Source organism: Stegostoma tigrinum, chromosome 11, assembly GCF_030684315.1.
Source record: "Stegostoma tigrinum isolate sSteTig4 chromosome 11, sSteTig4.hap1, whole genome shotgun sequence".
Lineage (NCBI taxonomy): Eukaryota > Metazoa > Chordata > Chondrichthyes > Orectolobiformes > Stegostomatidae > Stegostoma > Stegostoma tigrinum.
The window spans coordinates 47,950,731-47,973,879 of record NC_081364.1 but is presented as its reverse complement, the minus strand read 5'-3'; the positions used below and the strand labels follow the sequence as shown (position 1 = coordinate 47,973,879).

General features: G+C 39.4%; 1 protein-coding gene across 13 annotated transcripts in view; it reads right to left on the bottom strand.

The window, feature by feature from the left end:
- Positions 1-461: 461 nt before the first annotated feature.
- Positions 462-23,149, bottom strand: part of prickle2b (prickle homolog 2b) — a 301,893-nt gene continuing 279,205 nt past the window's right edge. For 12 of the 13 annotated variants that reach the window (XM_048547909.2, XM_059649935.1, XM_048547910.2 and 9 more), the window contains 5 exons: positions 22,224-22,361; positions 18,509-18,712; positions 14,822-15,008; positions 4,066-4,920; positions 462-1,938 (listed from right to left, as the gene is read on the bottom strand). In XM_048547909.2, the coding sequence (XP_048403866.1) occupies positions 1,067-1,938; positions 4,066-4,920; positions 14,822-15,008; positions 18,509-18,712; positions 22,224-22,361 (2,256 nt within the window). In that variant the 3' untranslated portion in view covers positions 462-1,066. The remainder of the gene's footprint in view (positions 1,939-4,065; positions 4,921-14,821; positions 15,009-18,508; positions 18,713-22,223; positions 22,362-23,149) is intronic. The other variant, XM_048547906.2, reaches the window with a different exon arrangement.

The window sequence follows — 23,149 nt, the reverse complement described above, 5'->3', positions numbered from 1 at the left end:
CATATTTCAGGCATTCCTGAGGATGATTCTTTCAATTAAAAATGGATAGGATAACCAGTAAGTTTGGTAGCTTCGCCGAATGTTTAAACATAATGTACACCAGTTTAATATGAGGCTTATCACTGTTTAAATCATACCCTCTTATTTGCAGAATTATATACTTGTTTACAACATAAGGTTACAGTGACTGATTAAAGAGTAAAGTTGAACAGCAGAGAAGGACCAACCCATCCAGGTCACTTATTTTTTTAAAATAGTTTTGTGTTCCTTCATACCACAAAATATTCACAAGAAAGTAAAAACATTTTCAGCAAGCTGGATTAGCAAGAATTGACATGAGTTTCAGAATTGGGTGAAGGTTGCATTCCTGAGTAGTATGGATGTTTTGATAATAAATATAGAAAACATATTCAAATACTTGTCAGCCAAAAAAAAAGAACATTTTGTTAAAGGATGCAACATTTTAATAAACTTCCATTGAAAACACCACAAATAAAGTAAACATGCATGGACTACTACTTCAAAACACTTTATACAATACAAAATATAAAAATACTTTGTTAGAAATCCTCCATTTTCATGATATGTACAGTAAATATATTTAACTTAATGAATTTTCAAGTTTAATTACAACACATTAGCATTTAAAAACACAACAGGTTAAGCTGTTCTGTAACTTGTTTGGTATAACATATTGATTGTTAAGCTTGATATAACTTTCTGTGGCAGTGGAAGGGGAATTACAGTACACAATATAAGAACATAGACAATATCTTAAGTTGTAAACATGCTCACAGCTATGTAAATGGGGTTTTTTAGTAAAACGTATACAATTCATTTGATGACTATAACTGTAGAATGTATATTAGATGATATTATATAACAAATAAATTGATTTAAACCAAAAAAGCAAGCAAAGAATCCTTCATTTAACTCAGGAATATTGTAACAGCTTTTAAATACTGATTAAGTTATATTGCCTTTGCCAATGTTAATTTCTTAATAATTAATTTGAGTGCAACTTCTAATAGTTTACATTCTTGCTGGAAATAAATTGTGCAAAAAGTTATGAGATTATGCAGTTCTTGCTTTTTTGTCTCTTCCTATAATGTGATTGGTACCTGCCACTCAGGTTGGATGATATAGGAACTGGTGAACTATAACCATACATAAATTCATCGTTAGTAATGGGACGAAGCTGAACAGGGCGTGGAATAGGTTGCCCTAGGAAGTACCCTTCTTCCTCAGACTCCGAAGATGAGGAACAGGTAGAACACCAATCATCATGGTCATTAAAATAAGGTCTGAGCAATTTATCACCTACTTGGTTCTGCAACGTCAGGTCAGAGGCAGTTCTAGGATACCGACTGTATGGATCTCTCAACTGACCATTTCCAAATGCATCCCTGCTTCTTCTTCGCATCATTAATTGTTCATAATCTTCACCTGAAAACATTTGAGACCTATCTCTCATTTGATAACGTTTGTCTGAAGCTAGGTGAAGAGCATTATCAGAACGAGATCGTCTGGATCTCCTTGGCCTGTGGCGATGATGGCGAGAGTTATTCTCCTGATTATGCATACGTCTTTGGGTTCGTTCACTCATGGGTGCAATTCTAGCATTCATGCTAGTTTGCATTCTGTTACTTATGGCACCATCTGGACAGTCGAACCCTGGTGGCATTCTTCTTTGAGTCGATAATTCTCGATACTGCAAAGGGTGCCTGAGCCTATCTAAAGGTGGCTGAAGATCCTGGTATTGCTGGGCTGAGTTTAGGCTTCTAATGGATTCTGTGCTTCTAAATCTAGCAGAAGAGTTAAGTGTACCCATGTTGCTAAGTTTTTCTGATCCATTCATGCCAGAGTCTTTGCTCAAGTCAGGCATTGAAAACCTGGACAAATGTTCTTGGCGTCTGGTGCCACCTTCCACAGAAGCTGCTGAAAATATAATTTGTTGGCAGGATTAAAAAAAAGAATACCTTGTCTGAAGATTAACTATAACAAGAATCAATTTGTTCAAGGAAAAATAAATCCTCCCAAAAATGAAACTGAAAATCAAATTAAGCAAAAGTACTTTTAAGCAAATTTTAAAATCTGAAGCCCCCAAAATAATTTAATTGCAGGCTTCATATTCCTTTTCCAGAATTTCAGGGTCCTTGGGCATGAGGTTAAGTAGAAAGGCTGGCAAAATAGCATGGCAAGACTTCCAGTGGTATGTCTGCTTCCATTCCATCAGCTTGTCACTTTGTCAGCGGTGAGAAAGTGAAAGATTTAGTTCCTAAATTGAGCCCATTTGAGACACCTTAATGGCCAAATAAGGGTTCCTGCCTCCATTGGCATTTCACCTGTGGCAAGTCAGTATTCCTCAGCCTGGGAGGATGTCAGGTCTCCCAGTGTGCCCCAGGGAGGATTCACCTCCTTTATGGGCTCAGTTTCACCTTAGTTGCAATGGCCATTCATGCAATATCAGCTCTGCCTGATCTTGGTGATATCCCAACTCTAGGTTCATCAGGGATTGTTTGACTGCCCTAGTTCCCCAGACCCTATCTACTTGGTTGTGAGGGTGTGTATCCATCAATATGTACTCTTGCTCAAAGTGCATTTACAGCAGAGGCAACACTCATGTTGGCTGCTGAGCTACCAACCTGATGATTGGTAGTTGGGAGTAGGCCACCATTCTGAATGAGAAAGCAAGCCCATGGCTAGCCACTTAATTGCTTGCTAACTATAAAACCCTGCCACTCCAGCTTTCATCGCATTCAATGGCCTCTGTTGCCTCTGAAAGATTCTGGCCTTTGAGTGAAATAATTGGTAACCATAGAAATTTTATTGGTGTGTTAATAAATAGCTGACCTACATGAGGACAGTACAAAATGCACCTTTCCTTAGTCTGCTGCTAGCTCTTTAAACTGTTTTACAGGGCTAATTTAACAATAAGTTAAAAAGAAATTAGTCTGGATGTGCATAAATCTATGAAAACAATCATTAATCAAATATTATCCAATAGTACTGAAACTATTGGTCATATGCTCCGAATTATTATAAAATTATGACAGAAAGCAATGGAAAGACTTGAAGAGGTAAATTGCAAAAGTATGGAAGAAAAGCCCACTGAATTGTGTAAGACCAAACAAAGTATTTCCATCATCAACAATGATAAACACATCAGGCAATAAATTGGAGAAACTACGGCTAAATTTAACAGGCTATTGAATTATATCAATGGAAACATTCAATATAAATGAATGGACCTTTCAATCATCCTAAAGGCCACTGACAAGACCACACGTAGAGTACTGTGGACAGTTTTTGCCCATTATATGTAGGTGATTTGGGGGTCTGGGGCAAAGTTCAGAAGACAGAAGACTAGTTCAATGAACACTATTCTTCTGTGAGCCTCATGGATTGACCCGATGGAAATTTAGAAAATAATGAAAGGGTTGAATGGCACATCTATGGATGGATATTCTAGTTTGTTAGAGTGAAATCCGCTGGAGGGCATCAGGAGTGGGGGCGGGGGAGGGGTTTAAAAATTTGAGAAGAAATTATGCAAAGTAGGAATAGGTTAGATGATAGGCTGATCATTCCCCAGTCAGTTATGACCTTCTGGTTGCGTTGTTAGCTGATGCGATGGGTGCTTCATTTGCATGCCTTTAAGAGGCAGCTGGGCTTATTCTTGATTGCTATTAGAAATTGTACCAAACAAAAAGTAAACAGATTACTGGATAGCAAATACATGGTCCACATTTTCCAGGGCTAATTTCATTGGCCAAGCAGCTCTGACACCAATGTTTCCAAGGTGCAATATTCTGATGAGGGTATTTTTGTAAACCTGGTCCTGAAGATAATGACAGAGTAGTAATAGTCATGATTTTGCAGCTATTTTGAGAACGAACCAATTGGTCTGCTCTTGCCATCTTAGCACTGGGACTACTGCTCTCTGTGGCTCCAAAATGACTTGGCCTCTTTTTCAAAGTTGCTTCTGGGTAAGCCAGGAGATAGCAAGAACTGCAGATACTTAATTACAAGCATAATACAAGATAATTAATCACAAGTATACTGTACCTGTTGCATTTGAAAGTGCAAGAGATTCTATTGATTCCCTTGGGGTTTGTTCAAGAAAGCTAAGTTGATCGGTAAAACTAAGTGCACTGATTGGATGTCTGGTTCGACACTGATGAGAAACCAAATCTCTTTCCATCTCATATCCTTGTACAGTTGGATTTGATCGGGATTCAGTAACACTGTGGCTTGATGTACTACTAAAGCTTTCTTGAGTTCTGATTGCTGAAGGATAATAATCTTCTTTATCTTCTTGGATAAAACTATCACTATGATCTTTCAAGGCAGCAGTTGAACTTCTCTTTGCATTAAATTCTTTCCCCCATATATCACTCTGATTGCTTACACAATGTGTTGGATTAAATTCATTCCTGACGCTATACTGATTTAAAGTTTGAGAAGGTCTTTCTGCAAATTTAGCCCTCTCAGCAGAATCATCTTCAAATTGGTAGACATCTCTGGTTTTCCAAAGAGTCTCTTTATTCAAACTGGTTGCTTGACCAGCAAGACTTAACATATCCATTTGTTGAGAAAGAGGATCAATATCTGTAGAATATCTGTTCATTGATGCTTGTGATATATTTGGTCTTACGTTTTTATCTTCTACCTTATTGCTGTTTCTACCTATTCTAGCACTGCGCCGAGATTCTCTTGATCGTGCGCTCTGAAATGCAGAGTCTGAAGAGTCAGAGCCATTGGGATCTTCCCCAACACTACAGGATCTGGAGCAAAATATCTGTCCTTGTTTTGGTAGGAAAGGTCGTCCAAGTAATGACTTCTTGCAACGTGCACAGCAGAAACACAACTCTGTGGCATGCCAGTGTTGACCATCGTAAGTCATCTGCCCTTGGTCAATACCTTTAAAAAAATAAAGTTTTGATAAAGGCAATCTTCATTTAAAATATTTAGAGAGCCAACACATCCATTTGAGTTTCTTAATCTGCTTACAGTATTTGCTTAATCACATAACAGGACTATATAAATATTGCAATCACAATTATATGCACAACTAATGGTGTATCCATAAAAGAGGTCTTCAGTGTGATAATGAAAAGAGCTGCAAATAGAATATCGATTTTCAGAGATCCACTTTCGAAGTTACACTACTTTAACATTCCTTTTGTGGGAAAATATAGTTTCTGTTGCTTTATGCTGGTTTCAGTACACACAGCATTAAATAGCCAACATCAAAAGGAGAAACAAATCTTAGATATTTGTGTAGGACCATTCTTGAGATCTATTTCTTTAGTAAATTTTATCTATAATTATTCTACTTCCCTGAAAGGAGAGAATCCTTCCTAGGATATGGTTCAAATGTGTAAGTGCCTTTTCGTATCCTGTCCAAATCATTATTATTAACATGTAAGTTTTAACATGATGGCTGACATTATATTATCACTACTTTTATGAAGCATGCTAGAGTTCTCACCCAGAAGGCACATTAACATTTCACAATTCCTGAAAGAATCACTGGATAATAATCAAGAGGCACCACTGGGCAAGTTTTGTTTTTCCTAACCTGTTGTCAATTGTATCACCCTAACTGCAGTCCAGCAGAGGCCAAAGATGTTACCTGAGACTTTCTTAGCTAATATGGCTCATCGCATCACATCTACATGGTAAGTCCAGGACAGGCTGTCAGTTATCATCATCCTAGCAACTTGATGCTCTTAACCTCTGCTCCGTGGATGAAGATGGGGGCATGTTCTCCTCCTTTCTTTCTGAAGTCAATGATCAGATCTTTTGTTTTGTTGACATTGAGAGACAGGTTGTTATAATTGCACCATGCCACCAAGCCCTCTATCTCCTTTCCTGACTTAACATTGTTTGATATCTGTTCTACCACGGCGGTGTCATCAGCAAACTTGTAGCTGGCCCTTGTTCAGAACTATAGCTACACATTTGTGGTGTAGGGCGAGTACAGAAAGGAGATAAGAATGCAACCGGTGGGGTGGTGGCACCAATGTTGAGGGCTACTGTGGAGAAGGTGCTGTTGTCTATCTTTACTGATTGTGGTCCACTGATCAGGAATCTGAGGATCCAGATGCAGAGGGCTGGCTTAGGTCTCAGGAGCAAAAACAGAAGTTGCTGGAAAAGCTCAACAGGTCTGGCAGTATCTGTGAAGAAAAAATCACAGTTAATGTTTCAAATCCAGTGACCTTTCTTCAGAACTGTAGAGGAAGGGTCACCCGACCCAAAAACATTTTCCTCACAGATACTACCTGATCTTTTCCAGCAACTTCTGTTTTTGCTCCTAATTTACATCATCCTAAGTGCTTTTGGTTTTTATCTAGGTCTCAGGAGTTTTGAGATGAGGCTGGAGGGATTAATGGTGTTGAGGGCAGAGCTGTAGTTGATGAGTCTGTCGTAGGTTTTCTTGTGTGTTCCAGGGATGAGTGCAGGGCTGGGGAATGGTGTTCGCTGTGGACCTATTACGTCAGAAGTCAAACTGCAGGGGATCAAGGCAGGCTGGGAGACTGGAGGTGATGTGGGCCATGACTACCCTCTTGAAACACTTCATGATTACTGAGATTAGAGCCACTGAGTGGTAGTCATTAAGGCATGTTGCATGTGCTTATTTAGGTACTGGGATAATGGTGGTCTTCTTGAAGCAGTTGGGGACTTTGGCTTGTGACAGGGAGAGGTTGAAGATGTCAGTGATACCGCTGCCATTTGGTCCTCACAAGATCTAAGTGCATGGCTGGGGACTCTGTCAGGGCCCATTGCTCTCCCTGGGTTGACTCTGAGGAGGACTGATCTGACATCCACAGTGATGATCGAGAGAACAGGTGCATCTGGAGCTGTTGGGGCAGGTGACACTGCGCCACTGGCATTCTCATCGAACTGAGCATAGAAAGCATTGAGCACTCAGGAAGGGATATGTCTTTGTCCACTGATGGTGAGAGCAGTGAAAGCAAGCTGAATGGAAGAACTCTGACACTGAACATGCGGTAAATCTTCATCCCAAGTCTTTCAGCATTTGCCTTAACAAACCAAGAAGCAGAAAATCCATGGTGCTCAGATTTCTAGGCCACAGTTTCCTACTTTTCACACTTTGCGCACAATGACCTGCACAGATGCTAAAAATATGCTGGTGTATTTTTTTTTAACAGTGGGCTAGAATCACAATTTACATCTGGGTACCATCATTTCTGCAGGATGTACACATTTTGGGTTTCCACTCACTAGCGTGATTATAGCATGAGCTGACCATCTTCCTCATTACTGGCTACCTGACCATGCTGCCAGCCAACACATTGCTGAAGAGAAGGATATATCAGCATTGTGTAGATCGTACATACAACATCCTGTCTGGTATTCATAAAAATAGCCTTTTCTTCTTAAAAGTGAAGTGCACTGCATAACACTGATGGGATTTAAGTTGCAGAAAATGGAACACCAGGACAATTCTGCATTATTGGTGACAGTAGTAACGCCGGATACATAAGGATGTTCAGAAGGAAATTTGCATACCATGATTCTGTGGAAGAGTAACATATCCTCAAGTGCCTTCCTTAGGACGGAAAACAACCAGGTGGCTTGGCTATGCAAGTAAACTCCTGAACTCTGGACATGAGGCAATGTCACAAGTCTAATTCAAAGTCACCTAAGTGAACACATAGTTAAATGATGCCCCTTTTGCACCATACTAATCTCTCACTCTGCTGACTACATCATATACCTGGCAGACATCCTGCAGCACTCACTACCATTGAAGTCAGGCCTAATTTCCAGATATTTCACCTTACCCTCACTGATCTACCAATTCTTCCAATCTTACACCCTGCCTCCAGAAATCCCCAGCCATTCTGCTACAACAGGCACGTCACTCAAACATTGTGCTACACAATCAGTGACACTGTTTTCCTCTCTCTCTTGCATGACATTGATAGCCCCACATCATAGCTTATGGAATAACTCCACAGAGGCTGGTGTGCCATCACCAAGACTCCCTTTATTTACATGTGGGGATTCTTGACATTCCAGCTCCCTCAGAGCCACCTCTCAAAAGGAACAGAACTTCTGACACTCCTGCTATATCTGTCATCCATGGATCTCTGATCGGACCAGATTAACAGTTCCAAACAGAGAACTCATTCTATGAGGTCCACCTGGCTGACCTTGTTACAATAACTACATCTCTCACTGTCTGGGTCAAAGTACCGAGGCCAGTTCTTTCTTTTGATACCTCCACCTGGGGTGCTTTAGCACCAGGTCAGGTTCCTCCAACTCTGTTGTTGATTATGGGCAGTGTGTAATGTACAGTTGCTCGCCTCTTGTATCCAGAGCATCTCACAAAAAATTCACTGTCCTCTTCAGAAGGCAAGGGCATCCCTCTATGCGACATCTATTGTGTCCATCTCTCATTCTGAGATATCTTCAATGCTTAGAACATAGAACAGTACAGGCCCTTTGGCCCACGATGTTGTGCCGAACTTTTACCCTAAGCGTAAGGTCTATCGAACCTCCACTCCTATCTTATACTATCATCCATATGCCTATCTAATTGCTAATTAAATGCCCCGAATGAGGCCGACTCCACTACCTTCTCCAGCAATGCATTCCATGCCCCTACCACTCTCTGAGTAAAGAATCTACCTCTGACAACTACCCTAAATCCACCTCCACTCACTTTAAAACTATGTCTCCTTGTAATAGTTACCTCCACCCTAGGAAAAAGTCTGACTGTCTATCTATACATCTGATCATTTTGTAAACCTCTACAAAGTCATCTCTCATCCTTTGTCATTCTAAAGAGAAAAGCCCTAGCTCTCTCAATCTCTCCTCGTAAAACCTTCTCTCCATTCCAGGCAACATCCTGGTAAATCTCTTCTGCACCTTTTCCAACGCTTCCACATCTTTCCTGTGACCAGAACTGGACACAATACTCCAGAAGGAGCTGAACCAGGGCTTTGGATCGCTGGAGCATAACTTCACAGCTCTTGAACTCAATCCCTCTACTGATGAAAGCTAACACACAATATGCCTTCTTAACAACTCTATCCACCTGGGTTGCAGGTTTCAGGGAACTGTGGACATGAACCCCAAGATCCCTCTGCTCCTCCACACAGCCAAGAATCTTTCCATTAACCCTATATTCTGCTTTCAAGTCCGACCTTAATGTGTTTTAAGGCTGCAAACACCTCCTCTCTAGTAATATGCATGTGGTCCCAATCATCCCCACTTGTTTCCTTTATTTCCTTAACATCCATGATTCTTTCCTCATTAAACATTGAGGAGAAATATTCATTAAAAATCTCCATCTCCTGCGTCTCCACACATAGATGGCCATGCTGATCTTTAAGGGGACCTATTCTCCCCCTAGGCACCCTTTTTACTCTTCATATCACTGTAGAACCTCTTGGGATTACCTTTAACCTTATCTTCCAGACCAATCTCATACCGTCTTTTTGCTCTTCTGATTTCCCTCTTAAGTGTGGTCCTACACGTTTCATAGTAATCTAGGGATTCCTTTGAAACCAACAGCTTAAACCCAATGTATACCTTCTTCTTTTTCCTGACCACAGCCTCAATATCCCTTGTCAGCCAGGGATCCCTAAACCTCCCAGCTTTTCCCTTCACCCTAATAGGGACATGCTGTCTCTGGACTCTTATGTCACAATTTTAAAAGCCTCCCATTTGCCAGTTGTTCCTTTTCCTTCAAACAGACTCACTCAATTGACCTCTGCTGGATCTTGACTATTTGGCCCTGATCCAGTTCAGCACCTTAACCTGTGGACTAGTCCTTTCTTTTTCCACAACTAAGTTAAAACTAAGAGAACAATGTTCACAGGACCCAAAGTGCTCACCGACTGACACTTCAGCCACTCACCCGGCCTTGTTTCCTAGGAGGAGGTCTAGTGTTGCACCCTCTTGAGCAGGGTCCTCTAATTGTTGATTTAGGAAATTTTCTCAGACACATTTAAGAAATTCCACCATTTTACACTTGAGATGGACCAGTCAATACAGTGGAAATTAAAATCTCCAATCAATACCACTCTATCATTCCTACAGGTATCTGTAATCTCTCTAGACATTTGCTCCTCTAGTACCTGCTTGCTATTTGGGAGTCTATAATACAGTCCCAACAAAGTGACCATCCCCTTCTTGTTCCTAGGTTCTAACCATATGGCCTCATCTGATGACCCTTTAAGAGTATCTACTCTAAGCACTGTTGTGCTTTATCAAAAGGGCAACTCCCTCTCCTTGCTCACTTGTACTTCTGTCATGCCTGTAACTTACATATTGTGGAACATTGAGCTGCCAGGCCTGCCCTTCTCTCAGCCATGTTTCTGTTATGGCTATAATAGCCCAGGTGTTATAGCCAATCCATGATCTTAGCTCATCTGCCTTACCAGTCAGGCTTCATGCGTCTAAACCAGCAGTTTTTTCCCACTTTACTGTGCCCCTGGCTATCCTGAATTGTAATCTTGCTCTCGATGGTGAGGTTGGGCATGAATTCCATTATCATTCACCAGCCCAAGGAAAGATCTGAGCTCTTGTACAGATATGGGAGCCAGGACACCTTTGATCACCCTCAATTTACCGTCCATTGATTGTAACCCAGTTTGATGACTTTGTAGCCCAAGTAGGTCACTTGGGATGCCTGGAACACATTCTTTCTTTCTAAGCAATACACCCAACTGTGAGAAACATCTAAGGACTATGTCCAAGTTCTCTAAATGCTCTTTACTGGTCTTCTCTGTTATTAGTACATCACCTAGATAAATGGCGACGTGGAGTAGACCTTGTAAAATGGTCTCCATCAGACACTGAAAAGTTGTACAGGCTGATTATACACCAAATGGAAGTCTTGTGTAGTGGTGCAAACCCTTATGGGTATTAACTGTAGCATATACTACATCTAGACTCAATTGCAAGTACTCATGGCTCATGTCCAGCTTTGTGAAGGACAGACTCCCAACTGCTTTGCATATAAATCCTCTATGCAAGGGACTGGGTATTTATCCAACAGTGAAAAGCGGTTTATCGTTTGTTTAACATCCCCACAAAGGTGAACCGAACTGGCGGACTTCACAAACTGTAGACCAGTGCTGCCCATTCCACAAACTGGATTGGTTTGCTTTCCAGCCTGCTGACTTCCGCCTCTACTTTTGGTGTAAGGCAAATGACACTGGACAGGCCTTGCAGAATTGTGGAAATGCTTCTCGGTCAACATGTAAAATGGCCTTCGGTCCTTTGGTACTCCCTCAACCTTCCTGGAAAATCTTCCTGTTATTTAATTAGGACTTCACTCAGGCAGCCATTTTCTAATCGAAAAATGTTGAGCCAAAGTCGGTGAATCTTTCTCAACCAATTTCAACCCATCAAGCTTGGGCACGAGCCTTTTACTACAATCAGTGGTAACTGAACCAGCTGCTTCTCTTAAGAGACTGGAACTGAAGTTGTACCCTTAATCTATTGACATTCCCTGATATTGGTTCTCAGTCTACTCAAAGTCTTACACAAACCTAAGGACTGGAGTCCACAACTAATTTTGTTAAAGACTCGTTCTGTCATCACTGATACGGCTGCGCTGGTATTGACCTCCATTAGAACCTGTGAACCATTTAACCAGACGTTTATTTGATTGCTTAGCATCATCCAAATCACAACCAATTTATTTGATCTAAACTAGATACAGGTGGACTTTCCAGAGACTGCACTGTCTTGTAGACAGGCCTAAGAGTTTTCTTACTCAATTTAGGCCTAGTGGGGCTCTTATGTTGTCTCCAGTCCACATACTGACAGCAAATACAAGGGCTTGCTGACCTGGATCTTGAAGAAAATTTTAACCATTTGGGTGAGGTTTGGCTTTGTTTTGGGATTTTGCTGTGGGCTGACCTAGAGTCCTTCTGTTCAGGGTATGTTTTGAGTGAGGCTATCTCAGTTGGACTGGCGAGGGTACCTACTCCCAATGGAATACCCTGCAACTCATATACTCCACTTGCCACATTTTACAATATTAAAGCCGGTTGTAGTGCCTGTTTGAAGTCTAATTGGGCTTCAGCTAGGTGTTTTTGCATGGTTACATCATTAATTCCACATACCAAATGGTCTCTCAGCATCTCAATAAGGATTAAATCACAATTACGTGTCAGTTACCTGAACCTAGTCAAAAAGCCCAATACGAGTTTCCCTGGTTCTCCAATTGCTGAGTAAAACAGAATTAGACGAAGCTTGGGGTTGTGACATTCCATAACTAAATCCATCAACTCTTAAAAGGTTTTAGTATCTGGAGCCTCAGGGAAAGTTAGGCTCCTAAAAACCAAAGAAGCTGTGGGTCCATAAGCTATCAGAAGAATTGCTCATTGCCTTTCTTCTGCCCAGAAAAAGCAATGCATTCTTTCCACATATTTAGGTCAGTCTTCGACAGCAGAATTGAATGAGCTAAACTTCCAAAGTAACGGCTTGATGTCATACATACTTATCCTAATTCAAAGATGATTGCCATGAGTGAATTTATTCAGGAGCAGGCTTTTCTCTTGACACCACTGAAATAACTCCACAGAGACTAATATCCCATCACCAAGTCACTCTTTATTTACATGTGGCGAGTCCTTGACACTGATCCAGCTCCCTCAGAGTCAGCTCTGAGTGAACAGAACCTTTGACATTCCTGTTTAAATCTGGCAGATTAACAGCCTCAATTGTGGAACTCATAATCTATGATATCCACCTGACTGACCCTATTACAATCGCTACAGGTTACTGTTTGTTCGTTGCAGAGTGACATACAAATTCACAACCAGGACCTATGAGGTCAAGGTGAAATATCTTTGCATTGTATCAGTTTTCTGCACCTTGTGATATCAAGATAGCACTCCTTCACAGGCTCCCAGTGCATGCTAGACTGTTTGTATGGGTGTTCTTCACAAGAGATTGAGCTGCCCCAAAGCAACAGGTGATAATAGCACACGTCAGCAAGATGGCACCAGGCCTCTGTAATGCTGCCTCCACCCAGTGTTTAAAATAAACTTCTCAGAAGCAAATGGCTTTTCAATGTATTGAGGTAAGCATTTTTTAATTCTCTCAGTGTATTAGAACCAATATAAGAAAGGAAGTGAAGCAAATATCAAAAGTGGGAATTAGAGAAAAATGGACAATTATAATGACAATAAAATTAAACATCATGAATGCGGGCACAGTATAAAACAAAGTACAACCCTGAGGAAAATGTAAGGTCAGATGACCTAAAGTTTGGTCAGAGAGGTCGATTTTAAGGAATATCTTAAGGCAGAATTGCAAATTAGGAAGGTGAAGAAATGTAGAGGTGGAATTTCAGAGCTTGGCAATAGATGTCATGACCATCAATGGTGGTTCAACTAAAATTAGGGTTGCAATAAATGCCAGAAATAAACAGTAGCACAGATAACTCAGAGGGTTGTGGACCTTGAGGCGATTATAAATATAGGGAAGGTTGAGGCCTAGAAGAGAAAAGAAGGGTAAGAATTTTATAATCAAGACGTCATTTGAATGGGAGCTCATGGGAGCAATGCAGGTCATTGAGCACAAGCCTGATAGGGCACTGGAAATTTCTGCTTTTTGAGATACAGCCAAAATTGATAATATCCGGCAAACATTGGTTATGCGCACTTAGAATACTGCATATGATTTTTTTGATATTATACAAAAGATTTGGAAACCATGGGAATCATTTAGCAAAGATTCACAGGAATGATAACAAGGATTGTTTATTACATTTATTGGACTAGGATTATTTTCACTGGAGGACAGAAAGCCAAGATGAAATTTAATTTTAAAAAAATGATGTTGAATTTGATGAAGTCATGGAGTCACAGTGATGAACAGCACAGAAACAGACCTTTGGTCCAACTCGTCTGTGCCAGCTAGACATTCTAAATGAATCTAGTTTCATTTGTTTTCACTTGGCACATATCCCTCTAAACCCTTCCTATTCATATACTCATCCAGATGCCTTTTAAATGTTGTAATCGTGCCAGCCTCCCATCTCCTCTTCTGGCAGCTGATTCCATATATACACCACCCTCTGCATGAAAAGGTTGTCCCTTAGGTACCTTTTAAATCCTTCCCCTCTCAACTTAATTCTATGCCCTCTAGCTTTGGAGTCCCCTGCCCTGGAGAAAAAAACTCGATTATTCACCCTACCCATGACCCTCATGAGTTTAAGTGCCTAAGTCCTGCCCTGACTTGCCCTACCAAAATAGAGCGTCTCCCATTGATCTAAGTTAAACTCCATCTGCAAATCCTCGGCCCATTTGCCACTCTGATCGAAGTCCCATTGTACTCTGAGGCAGCCTTCTTCGCTGTCCATTACACCATTAATTTTGGTGTCAGCTGCAAACTTCCTAACCCTCCCTCCTATATTCACAACCAAATCATTTAAATGACAGGTGAATAGGGGAACATATTTTCTATGATTAGAGAACTTGTGAAGGAGAATTAACAATTTAACATCAATCTTAGGAGACTGAAGAGTGAACCAGGAGCAAGTTAACTGTAAAAGATTGTTGTGGTATAGATTTTTTTAACTCACAAGGATGCTGATGTTTTCTTGTAAGGGAAAATTGGATGAATACTTGAAACTGAAAAAACTGCAAGTCTGTGAGTCAAGTGCATGTAGGTTTTACACACCTGACCAAAACGTCAACATTAACATGATGGCCAAAATCATCATTTCCTATCTGTAATGTTCTAAATTTAACATGCTTTATAGGTCTAGTGAGAATGTAAAGCACAACAGTATTTGTTCTTTTGTCAAGTATATTAGACTTACCTATATGTTCACCACATGTATCACAATATTCAGCATAAAGAGACTCAAAGCAGTTACAACAATAGGGTCGACCTTCTTTCATAATGTATCTTTGGCCTCCCAGAACAGTTTCACATTCAAAGCAGCAGAAATGTTTCATATGCCAGTGCCTACTTTCAGCTTCTGTGCACTCATCTGCAAAGATGATCTGTGAAAAGAAAAACATGCACAGAATGATGAGTACCAGCTCCAAGACCTGGACTGGATTAACAGTTGGAGATAAGAACAAAATTTGTTAAGCTTTAATTTTATGTAACTGACATTCACATCGGACTGAAAATTGGAATATACAAGAACAGTCATATTGGTCAAGAAACGTTAACTGTGTTTCTGTGTTTCCAGAAGCTGACGGACCTGGTGAGTTTCTCTGGCACTTTCAAATGGTATTTTGGCTTTCATAGTAAGGGAATTGAACTGTAGGAGTAAAGATGTTTTGCTGCAGTTACATACAACCTTGGTGAAACCCCATCTAGATTATTTTTATCTAAGGAAGAATATATTTGCAAAAGGGGGAGTGCAACAGATGTTCACCTGGTTAATCACTAGGATCAGTTTTTGATGACAGATTGAAAACTGAGGTGAGGAGGAATGTCTTCACTTCATTTGACATACTCAAGAAGAGTCATGTCAGACTTGAAATGTTAACTCTCTTTTTCCACAGAGGTTGCCAGGCCTGCTGAATTTCTACAACATTTTATTATTTTACTTTAGATTTCCAGTAGTTTTACGCTTTTATTTAGGTTGTACAACAGCCTAATTTCTGATGCAGCTGCAGAGACTTTTTTTGCTAAAGTAGGCAAACAGATCAAGAATGTTCTCCCTGTCAAGGTCAGATCTGTTAAGGTAATGTTACCCCCTGATCTTCTATTAAAGGAGTGTATGAAACATTTAAATCTTTTACCATTAGTTCTCTCTCACAATGTCTTAGAGTAATTTCACACCTTACTACAAATGTTTAGTTTGCAGCAAAGTGCCCTTTATATTTTCACCTTATGCCTGAAAATATTTCTGCAATCTCACATTTACATGCATTCAGTCAAAAATCGGCTTCCAAGCAACTGGGGGTGAATCTTTACATACATTTCAACATGACACCTGTTACTGCTGCAGATAATGTTAACCAGTGAAATTCTAACTTCTTTAACTCTAACTGTAGCTGAAGATAGGTCATCATACCTGGCAGGGAACACTTGCCTCTGTGTAAAATACAATTTTGATAAGAGGACAGAACAAAGGGAATGGATTGGGTGGCTATCAAATACACTGTCCACTTTTTTTTCCAGTTGATTTTTTCACCATTCTTGTGCCCATACCAAAACTGAAGTTCATTTCCAACTTTAAGATATTTACCCAGGAAGAGGAAGGAACTCTACTAATGTTGGGTACTCTCAGGATGAAAGAAATGGGGAAATGAGTTTGAATCCAGCTTTAGGTGTGATGTCCATTTTTGCAAGACCCTTGAACGGCAGGGTCTTGTGCAACATAATAAAAACCGAAAGAACTGCAGAGGCTGTAAATCAGGAACAAAAACAAAGTTGCTGGAAAAGCTCAACAGGTCTGGCATCTGTGAAGAAAAAGATCAGAGATAACATTTCGGGTCTGGTGACCCTTCCTCAGAAGATCTTCTGTTTTTACTTCACAGATGCTGCCAGACCTGTTGAGCTTTTCCAGAAACTTTGCTTTTACTCTTGTGCAACTTCCTCCTTTGCCCTTATCACTTCAATAACTATTTTGTATCTGTTCAAAGAATGTGTGTCACACTAACCCTGAGAGGTGAGCAGGCTTCTTGAACTGTTTTGTACATGCACAGGTTGGGATGCATAGATCCAATAGATACCCAGGATTTTGACAGTGATCGAGGTGGAAAGGCGATATATTAATGTCATGGTGATGTTTGGAAGGAAACTTGCGGGTGATGGCACTTCCACACATTAGCTTTGTCTGTGTTTGTGGCAGAGATCATGGATTTGGAAGATGCTGTCAAACGAGCTTTGGTGACAGCAGAGTGCACTGCAGCAACTTATCAAGGATCCTTAGTACAAATGTTGGCACATCGCATCAGTGGTGGAAGGAGTGAATATTGAAGGTGATGAATGAGCTACCAATCAAGTGGGCTGCTTCGTCCAGGATGCTATCAAACTTCTTGAATATTGCTGGAGCTGTACCATTCAGGCAAGTAAGAGAATTTGTATATTGCAGAAGATGGTTGACAGACTTCAGACAGTTAAAGGTGAGTTATTTGCCATAGAATTGCTAGCATTTGATTGGCTCTTATAGCCACATTTATTTTATAGCCATGTTTATTTTACTGCTCCAGTTCGGTTTTTGGTCAATGGTTAATACCCAGGATGTAACCAAAGTGAGGGATTCACTGATGGCAATGCTATTAAATTCAAGGAAGGATAATCAGATTCTCATTTCTGTGGTGCAAATGTTACTTACCACTTCTCAGCCCAAGTCTGATTGCTGTCCAGGTGCTGCTGAATACGGGCATGCCTCCTTCAGTAACTGAGAAGTCGTGAATGATGCTAAATATTGTGCAAACATCAGTGAACATTCCATTTCTGACCTTATGATAGTGGGAAGTTTATTGATGAGCAGCTGAAGATGGTTGAGGCTTGGTTAGCATGTTGAGAAACTCCTGCAGTGATATCTCGTGGCTAGGATGATTGACCAATACCAACAATTATCTTCCTTTGAATTTGGTATGAGTCTAACCAATGCATAACTCCCTCACCCCCAACCCAACTTCTATTAACTTCAGTTTTTCGGAGGGTCTCTGATATAGTACTAGGTCAAGTGCTACCTTTAGGTCACTCTTACCTTACCTCAAGAGTTGAGCTCTTTTGTCCATTTTTGGTTTAAGACTATAATGAAGTTAGAAGCTGATTGTCTTTGGCAGATCCCAAACTGTGTCAATGAGTAAGTTATTGCAAAACAAATGCCACATGATTGCAGCTACACAATGGTCCCCCGGTTTTTATTTGTTGTATGCTGTTTGTTACACAACATGGTATGTTTCAGGTTGTTGCTCAGCTGACCCATTAAACTAAGTGGGATTACAACTGAACACTCTAAAATTTCTTTTTCTAAACTCTCTATCTGGCTGCCTCCTATTTCTCATTTAATACCCCTTTTTAAATCTACATCTACTGGCCATTCTTTTTGAACACTATTCCTAACATCTCTTTGTCTCAGCATCCAATTTTTGATGGCACTTCTGTGAATCACTGGCATATTGTTGAGGTCATAACAAAAGTTAAATGCAAGTAGTCATTGAAGATGTCCACAACCTTGAACTGAATGCAACACTAAAATTTTAGAGAATGCTGTCCTGCAGTTATGAATTATAACTTGAATCTGTTTTATTTATGCAAAACATGTTTGTAGCTAACTCTGACTGCCTAAATCCTTTGAGGAAAGTAAACAGTGGAACAAGTGTTGAAAGTTTAATTCTATATAACATGCAGAAGTTTACAAGTTGAGAAACGCAATATATTCTTTATTGTTACTATTAATTACATTAAATGCTAAATATGTCATTTTCATAGTCTTCATGCTGTCATATTTTAGATTAAAGTGGACTACTTTAATCTAACATTCACTTTTATTGGAATCTAAAGATTAGATCTGTTTTTGTGAACTTACTTCATCGCATGCTGCACATCTAGGTTTCAAACATTCAGCGTGGTGTCTCCCACAGTATATCTTCCCATTTTGGTAAAAATAAATCAGATCCACCAATAGTTCATTGCATGTGGCGCAGACAAAACATCGAGGGTGCCAGCAAACTCCATGGCCTGCTCGTGAAGCAAATACAGCGATGTCTCCACCATTGATTTGTCCTCCACACTAGTTTAAAATTAAAATAAAATTGTAGTATATTCAACATTAAGAGAAGTAGGTAACACATCTCAGATAATAAATAATTTTTAAAAATACTGGTACCTCAGTGGCCAGCCTTATGAAGTGTTACTCATTTTAACTGAAAAATACAATTTAGTTAGATGCATCTTTCTTTTGAAAGTTAACTGCTTTAAGTGTTTTACTATATTTAAGTACAATTTGAATAACTATTCTTAATAATAAACCTTGTGTTTTTGTTACTGACAGTCTTGCTTATGGTCATCTTGTAAATACACTGCTAACCAAATTATTTTTATGATCTCCTTGCAAACACCAACACTTTGATGATGACTGTCTGCTTTGCATGCACACAATATTGAGACGATATTTAAAAACATAGAAGGGAAATTCTACTTTGTTTAACATTATTTTTCTTGCACAAATACTCTTCATTTAAATTATACCATTATTTGGTATTTGTCACTCTTTGTTAAACTATATTCTTTAGAGATATCACTGCTCATATGCATGCTCTTTGGTGTCAGCAATTGCAGCCTTACTTTTATGCCAGAGAAATAGAGAAGGCAGCCAGCAGAGCTCATTATCTCCATAATATTTTTAGAATCCCAGACAATTCATAGCAATTTCTTTGGAAACATCCTCACTGAGCCCATCACACAAGCATATTTTCAAGGTTTAATTTCATCCTTTATCTTGTTACTGTCTCCATGCTTGCTCATTAATCTTCTAAGCTAAATCTGAAATAAGTACTGTATAATAAAACATTAATTTCCAGACATTGTTCCAAGAAACATGAACAATATTTGACAACTGAGCTACCTCTAGCCCAAAGACACCTACAGGGAGCTGAGCAAATGTATTATAATTTTGTCACAGGCTTCCTGTATTGTTGGGATCAATGTCTCTAATACCATTATATGGCTAAACAGATCTCAAAAGGGTTGAAAGGTCATAGGAGGGCAGATGGATCTTTCTTCGTTTCATGCATGTGGCAATTAAGTACTGTCCATAGGTAAGGTTTCCCCAATTATTAAAAGAAATTGAATCTCTACATATAAATAAAATTACCCATCATCCGATGAGGGTGATGGTCCATAAGGTAGGCAATTTGATCAGGATAAATGTCATATGTAAACCCCTCTCTTAGGTTAAAAATTATAGCAAAAACCATGAAATATTCACAAGAATTAAGTAGACTGAAAGAAGAAAACTTCTTTCAAATGATTTAGGTAATTTGACGAAGTCTGCCTTTTAGATCAGCATGGAGTATTACAATTTTGCTACTCTCATTCTTAGCTGATGGGCCAGATGGTAATAACTCGTCTGTGGACATTCACAAGAGGAACCCACATATGTTGGTGCATTCAACGGAATGATTACTACAACGAATACCAAAAAAAAAGAGATAATAATATTTAGCTCTTGAAGCCACATGCCTCTTGTATAGACAATGTAAAAGATGATCTATTATGAAATCCACTCAACCTACTCAACAATGAGGAAAAATCCTGTAAATTTATTTTGCTATTTAGATAAACATAGCAACCAGGTTTCAACATGAATTTGACTGTGAATTCCAGGAATTCTAACTTTGAACCTTTAAAGCCTGTTTCATTATTAATTTGAAATGCCAGTACATCATGGCGACAGGTCTTCGTCAGGCAAGTCCTTAAATGGCCCTTAATTCAACACTTTAGGGCCTCAGAAGACCTCATGATGGGTGACCCTGTGCCTTTACCCCATTTTATGGTGACAGGCTTAGGGGCGCGTGGGAAAACTGTGAGCTACTACCCTTAAATTAGCACATTAGTGAGAGGAGATCTAAGATCCGAGGACCAAAATGTATAATCAGTTTGGTTGGAGTCATTTAACTGCAATAGTGGGAGTTGTTTACTGGCCACTAAGTAATAGTGGGAATATTGGGCATGGAATAAATCATGAAAATTGATATAATTTACATATAGACTGGATAATTCAAATCAGTACTGGAGCAGTGCATTCAAGAACCAATTAGGTCCCACATTGGATATCAGCAAATAAAATATTAGATGGCATTGAATAGGCAGAGCAGGGAGTAATGTGTTGAGAATTATTTAACAGGCAGATAGCACAGAATAAGAATAAATGGTTCATTCTCAGGATGCCAGACTGTTCGTAGGGGATACCACAAGCATCAGTGTTATAGCTGCGGCTATTCACAATTGACATAAATCATTTGGGTATTTCCAAATTAGTCAATAAAACAAAACTAAATGGTAATGTAAGTTGTGACAAAGGAGGTTTAAACGGAAATTGAACAGGCTAAATAAATGAGCAAGAACATGATAGTTGGAATAAGAGGTGAATATGTGAAGTTATGCACTTTGGTAGATAGGTCATTTTGTCTGGATGGTTGGTCTAAAATCAAGGGACATAATCTATTTAAGACAGAGGTGAGAAGAAAATACATCACTCAGATATTGGTGTATCTTCAGCATTCTCTAGCCCAGAGGGCTGTGGAAGCTCAATCACTGAACAAGTTCAAGACACATTTCTGGAGACTAATGACATTAAGGGATATGGAGGCAGTGAGGAAAATGACGTTGAGATAGAATATCAGCCATGATCCAAATGAGTGGCTGAGGGAGATTGACAGGTTGAATAGGCTATTCTGTTCTTACCTTCCTATACTGCAGCACATTTTATTTTCTCCCTGCCAAAAGCCTGCCTGATGTAGATTTGAAAATCCAACATTAAAAAAAAACTTTAAGTAAGCTAGAGAGAAAGGGAGTCCAAAAAGCTGTGTAAATTTGCAATAAGTCTTTATTTCAAACATCTTTGCTCCTCAAGAAACCAGCAAAAGCCAACAAACACTGAAATGTGTTTGTAATACTTATGAAAATTTTCTTTTAAATGCTAACCGTTACTTAGATATCAAGAGCAAATTAATTTTTAGATTTTTTCTCGCTGTGTAGCAACCATCAAGACACAGTTTCCTTATCATTTCAGCTGCTTTTCGTCAACAAAATGTGTTCCAACATACTGTACTCCTCATGTGACATCTCACATAATATTAAAATTACAATGTTTTGTGCAGTACGGTACTTCCCAAAGTCCAGTGGCATACATTGTTGATTCACCATGCTGCTGACTTTTCCATCTTTGTTGCAAGGAAGTACTACCGAGACAGAAGGCATGGAAATGGTTGCTGACTGATTTTCAGTGTTAGTGGAGATGTACCCGAGTTAACAGTAAGTAGTTTTAAGGTTGAGAATAGAAAGGATCAAAATGTTACAATGTTGCCAAAAGTTATTAAAAGGTTAAAAGTTGTCATTTTTTCTGGCATACACATGAACCACATAGCACAGAATCAGTTCCTTTGGTAATCGGTCCACAATGATCTTTATGTCTCCTGTCTTCATACTTTTCAAAAACAGAAATATTATAAACTTTATCGACTACTATTTGAATTTTAGAGTTTTCTAAGCAAGAGTTTTAATTAAAACGAAGTGTTTACCTGCTCACAAATTGCACCAGTCATGGTTATAGGAAAAGGTCTAATTGTGCCTCTTCCCAAACTTTCTCTTTTTCTTTGAGTGCTGAAAAGGCGCAGTTCTTTCTTTTCTTCTTCATCAAGTGAATTGCAATAACGCACCTGGCAATGGATCATATGATAATCATAGGACATTATACCCATTTGTAATTTTTTTTAAACTCAGTCTAGCCTGCAATGGATCTCACAGCAACTTGATCAGTGACAATGGAGAAATTCCCAGCCCAGTCTATGTTGACCTAATTGAATGGCAAATTGTTTTATTTAGACTTTTGTAAAAAATTATGTCTCAAGGTAAAAACAAAATGAGCAATATTCATCACCTTTTATAAAACCCCTCAAAAGTTTGCTAGAGTGAAGTTGCTGAATTGCTCAATGAGCTGGTTTGTTTTCATTCAGATGTTTTGTCACCATGCTAGCTAACATCATCAGTGAGGCCTCCGATGAAGCGATGTTGGAATTTATACTGTCTGCTCTGTTTATAGAATCCCTACAGTGTGGAAACAGGTCCTTCAGCCCAACAAGTCCACACCGAACTTCAGAGCATTCCACCCAGCCCCATCCCCCTATAACCCACCTAATCTACACCTCTTTATGGTCAGTAGTGTCATTCCTCGTTTTGTTCTGTATGGGTTTGTATATGAAGTCCAATTCTATATGTTGGTTGATTGCATTATGGGTTGAGAACCATGCCTCTGAGAATTCCCACGTGTATCTATGTTTGGCTTGGGTTACTATGGTTACATTGTCCCAGTTAAACTGATGGCCTTCATTGTCCAAGGAAAGTTTGTGGTGTCATTTTGCTGCTAGCAGATGTTTGTGTATTCTGATGACTGGTTTCTCGCTTGTCTGTCTGATGTAATGTTTGTGGCAGTCATTGCATGGTATTT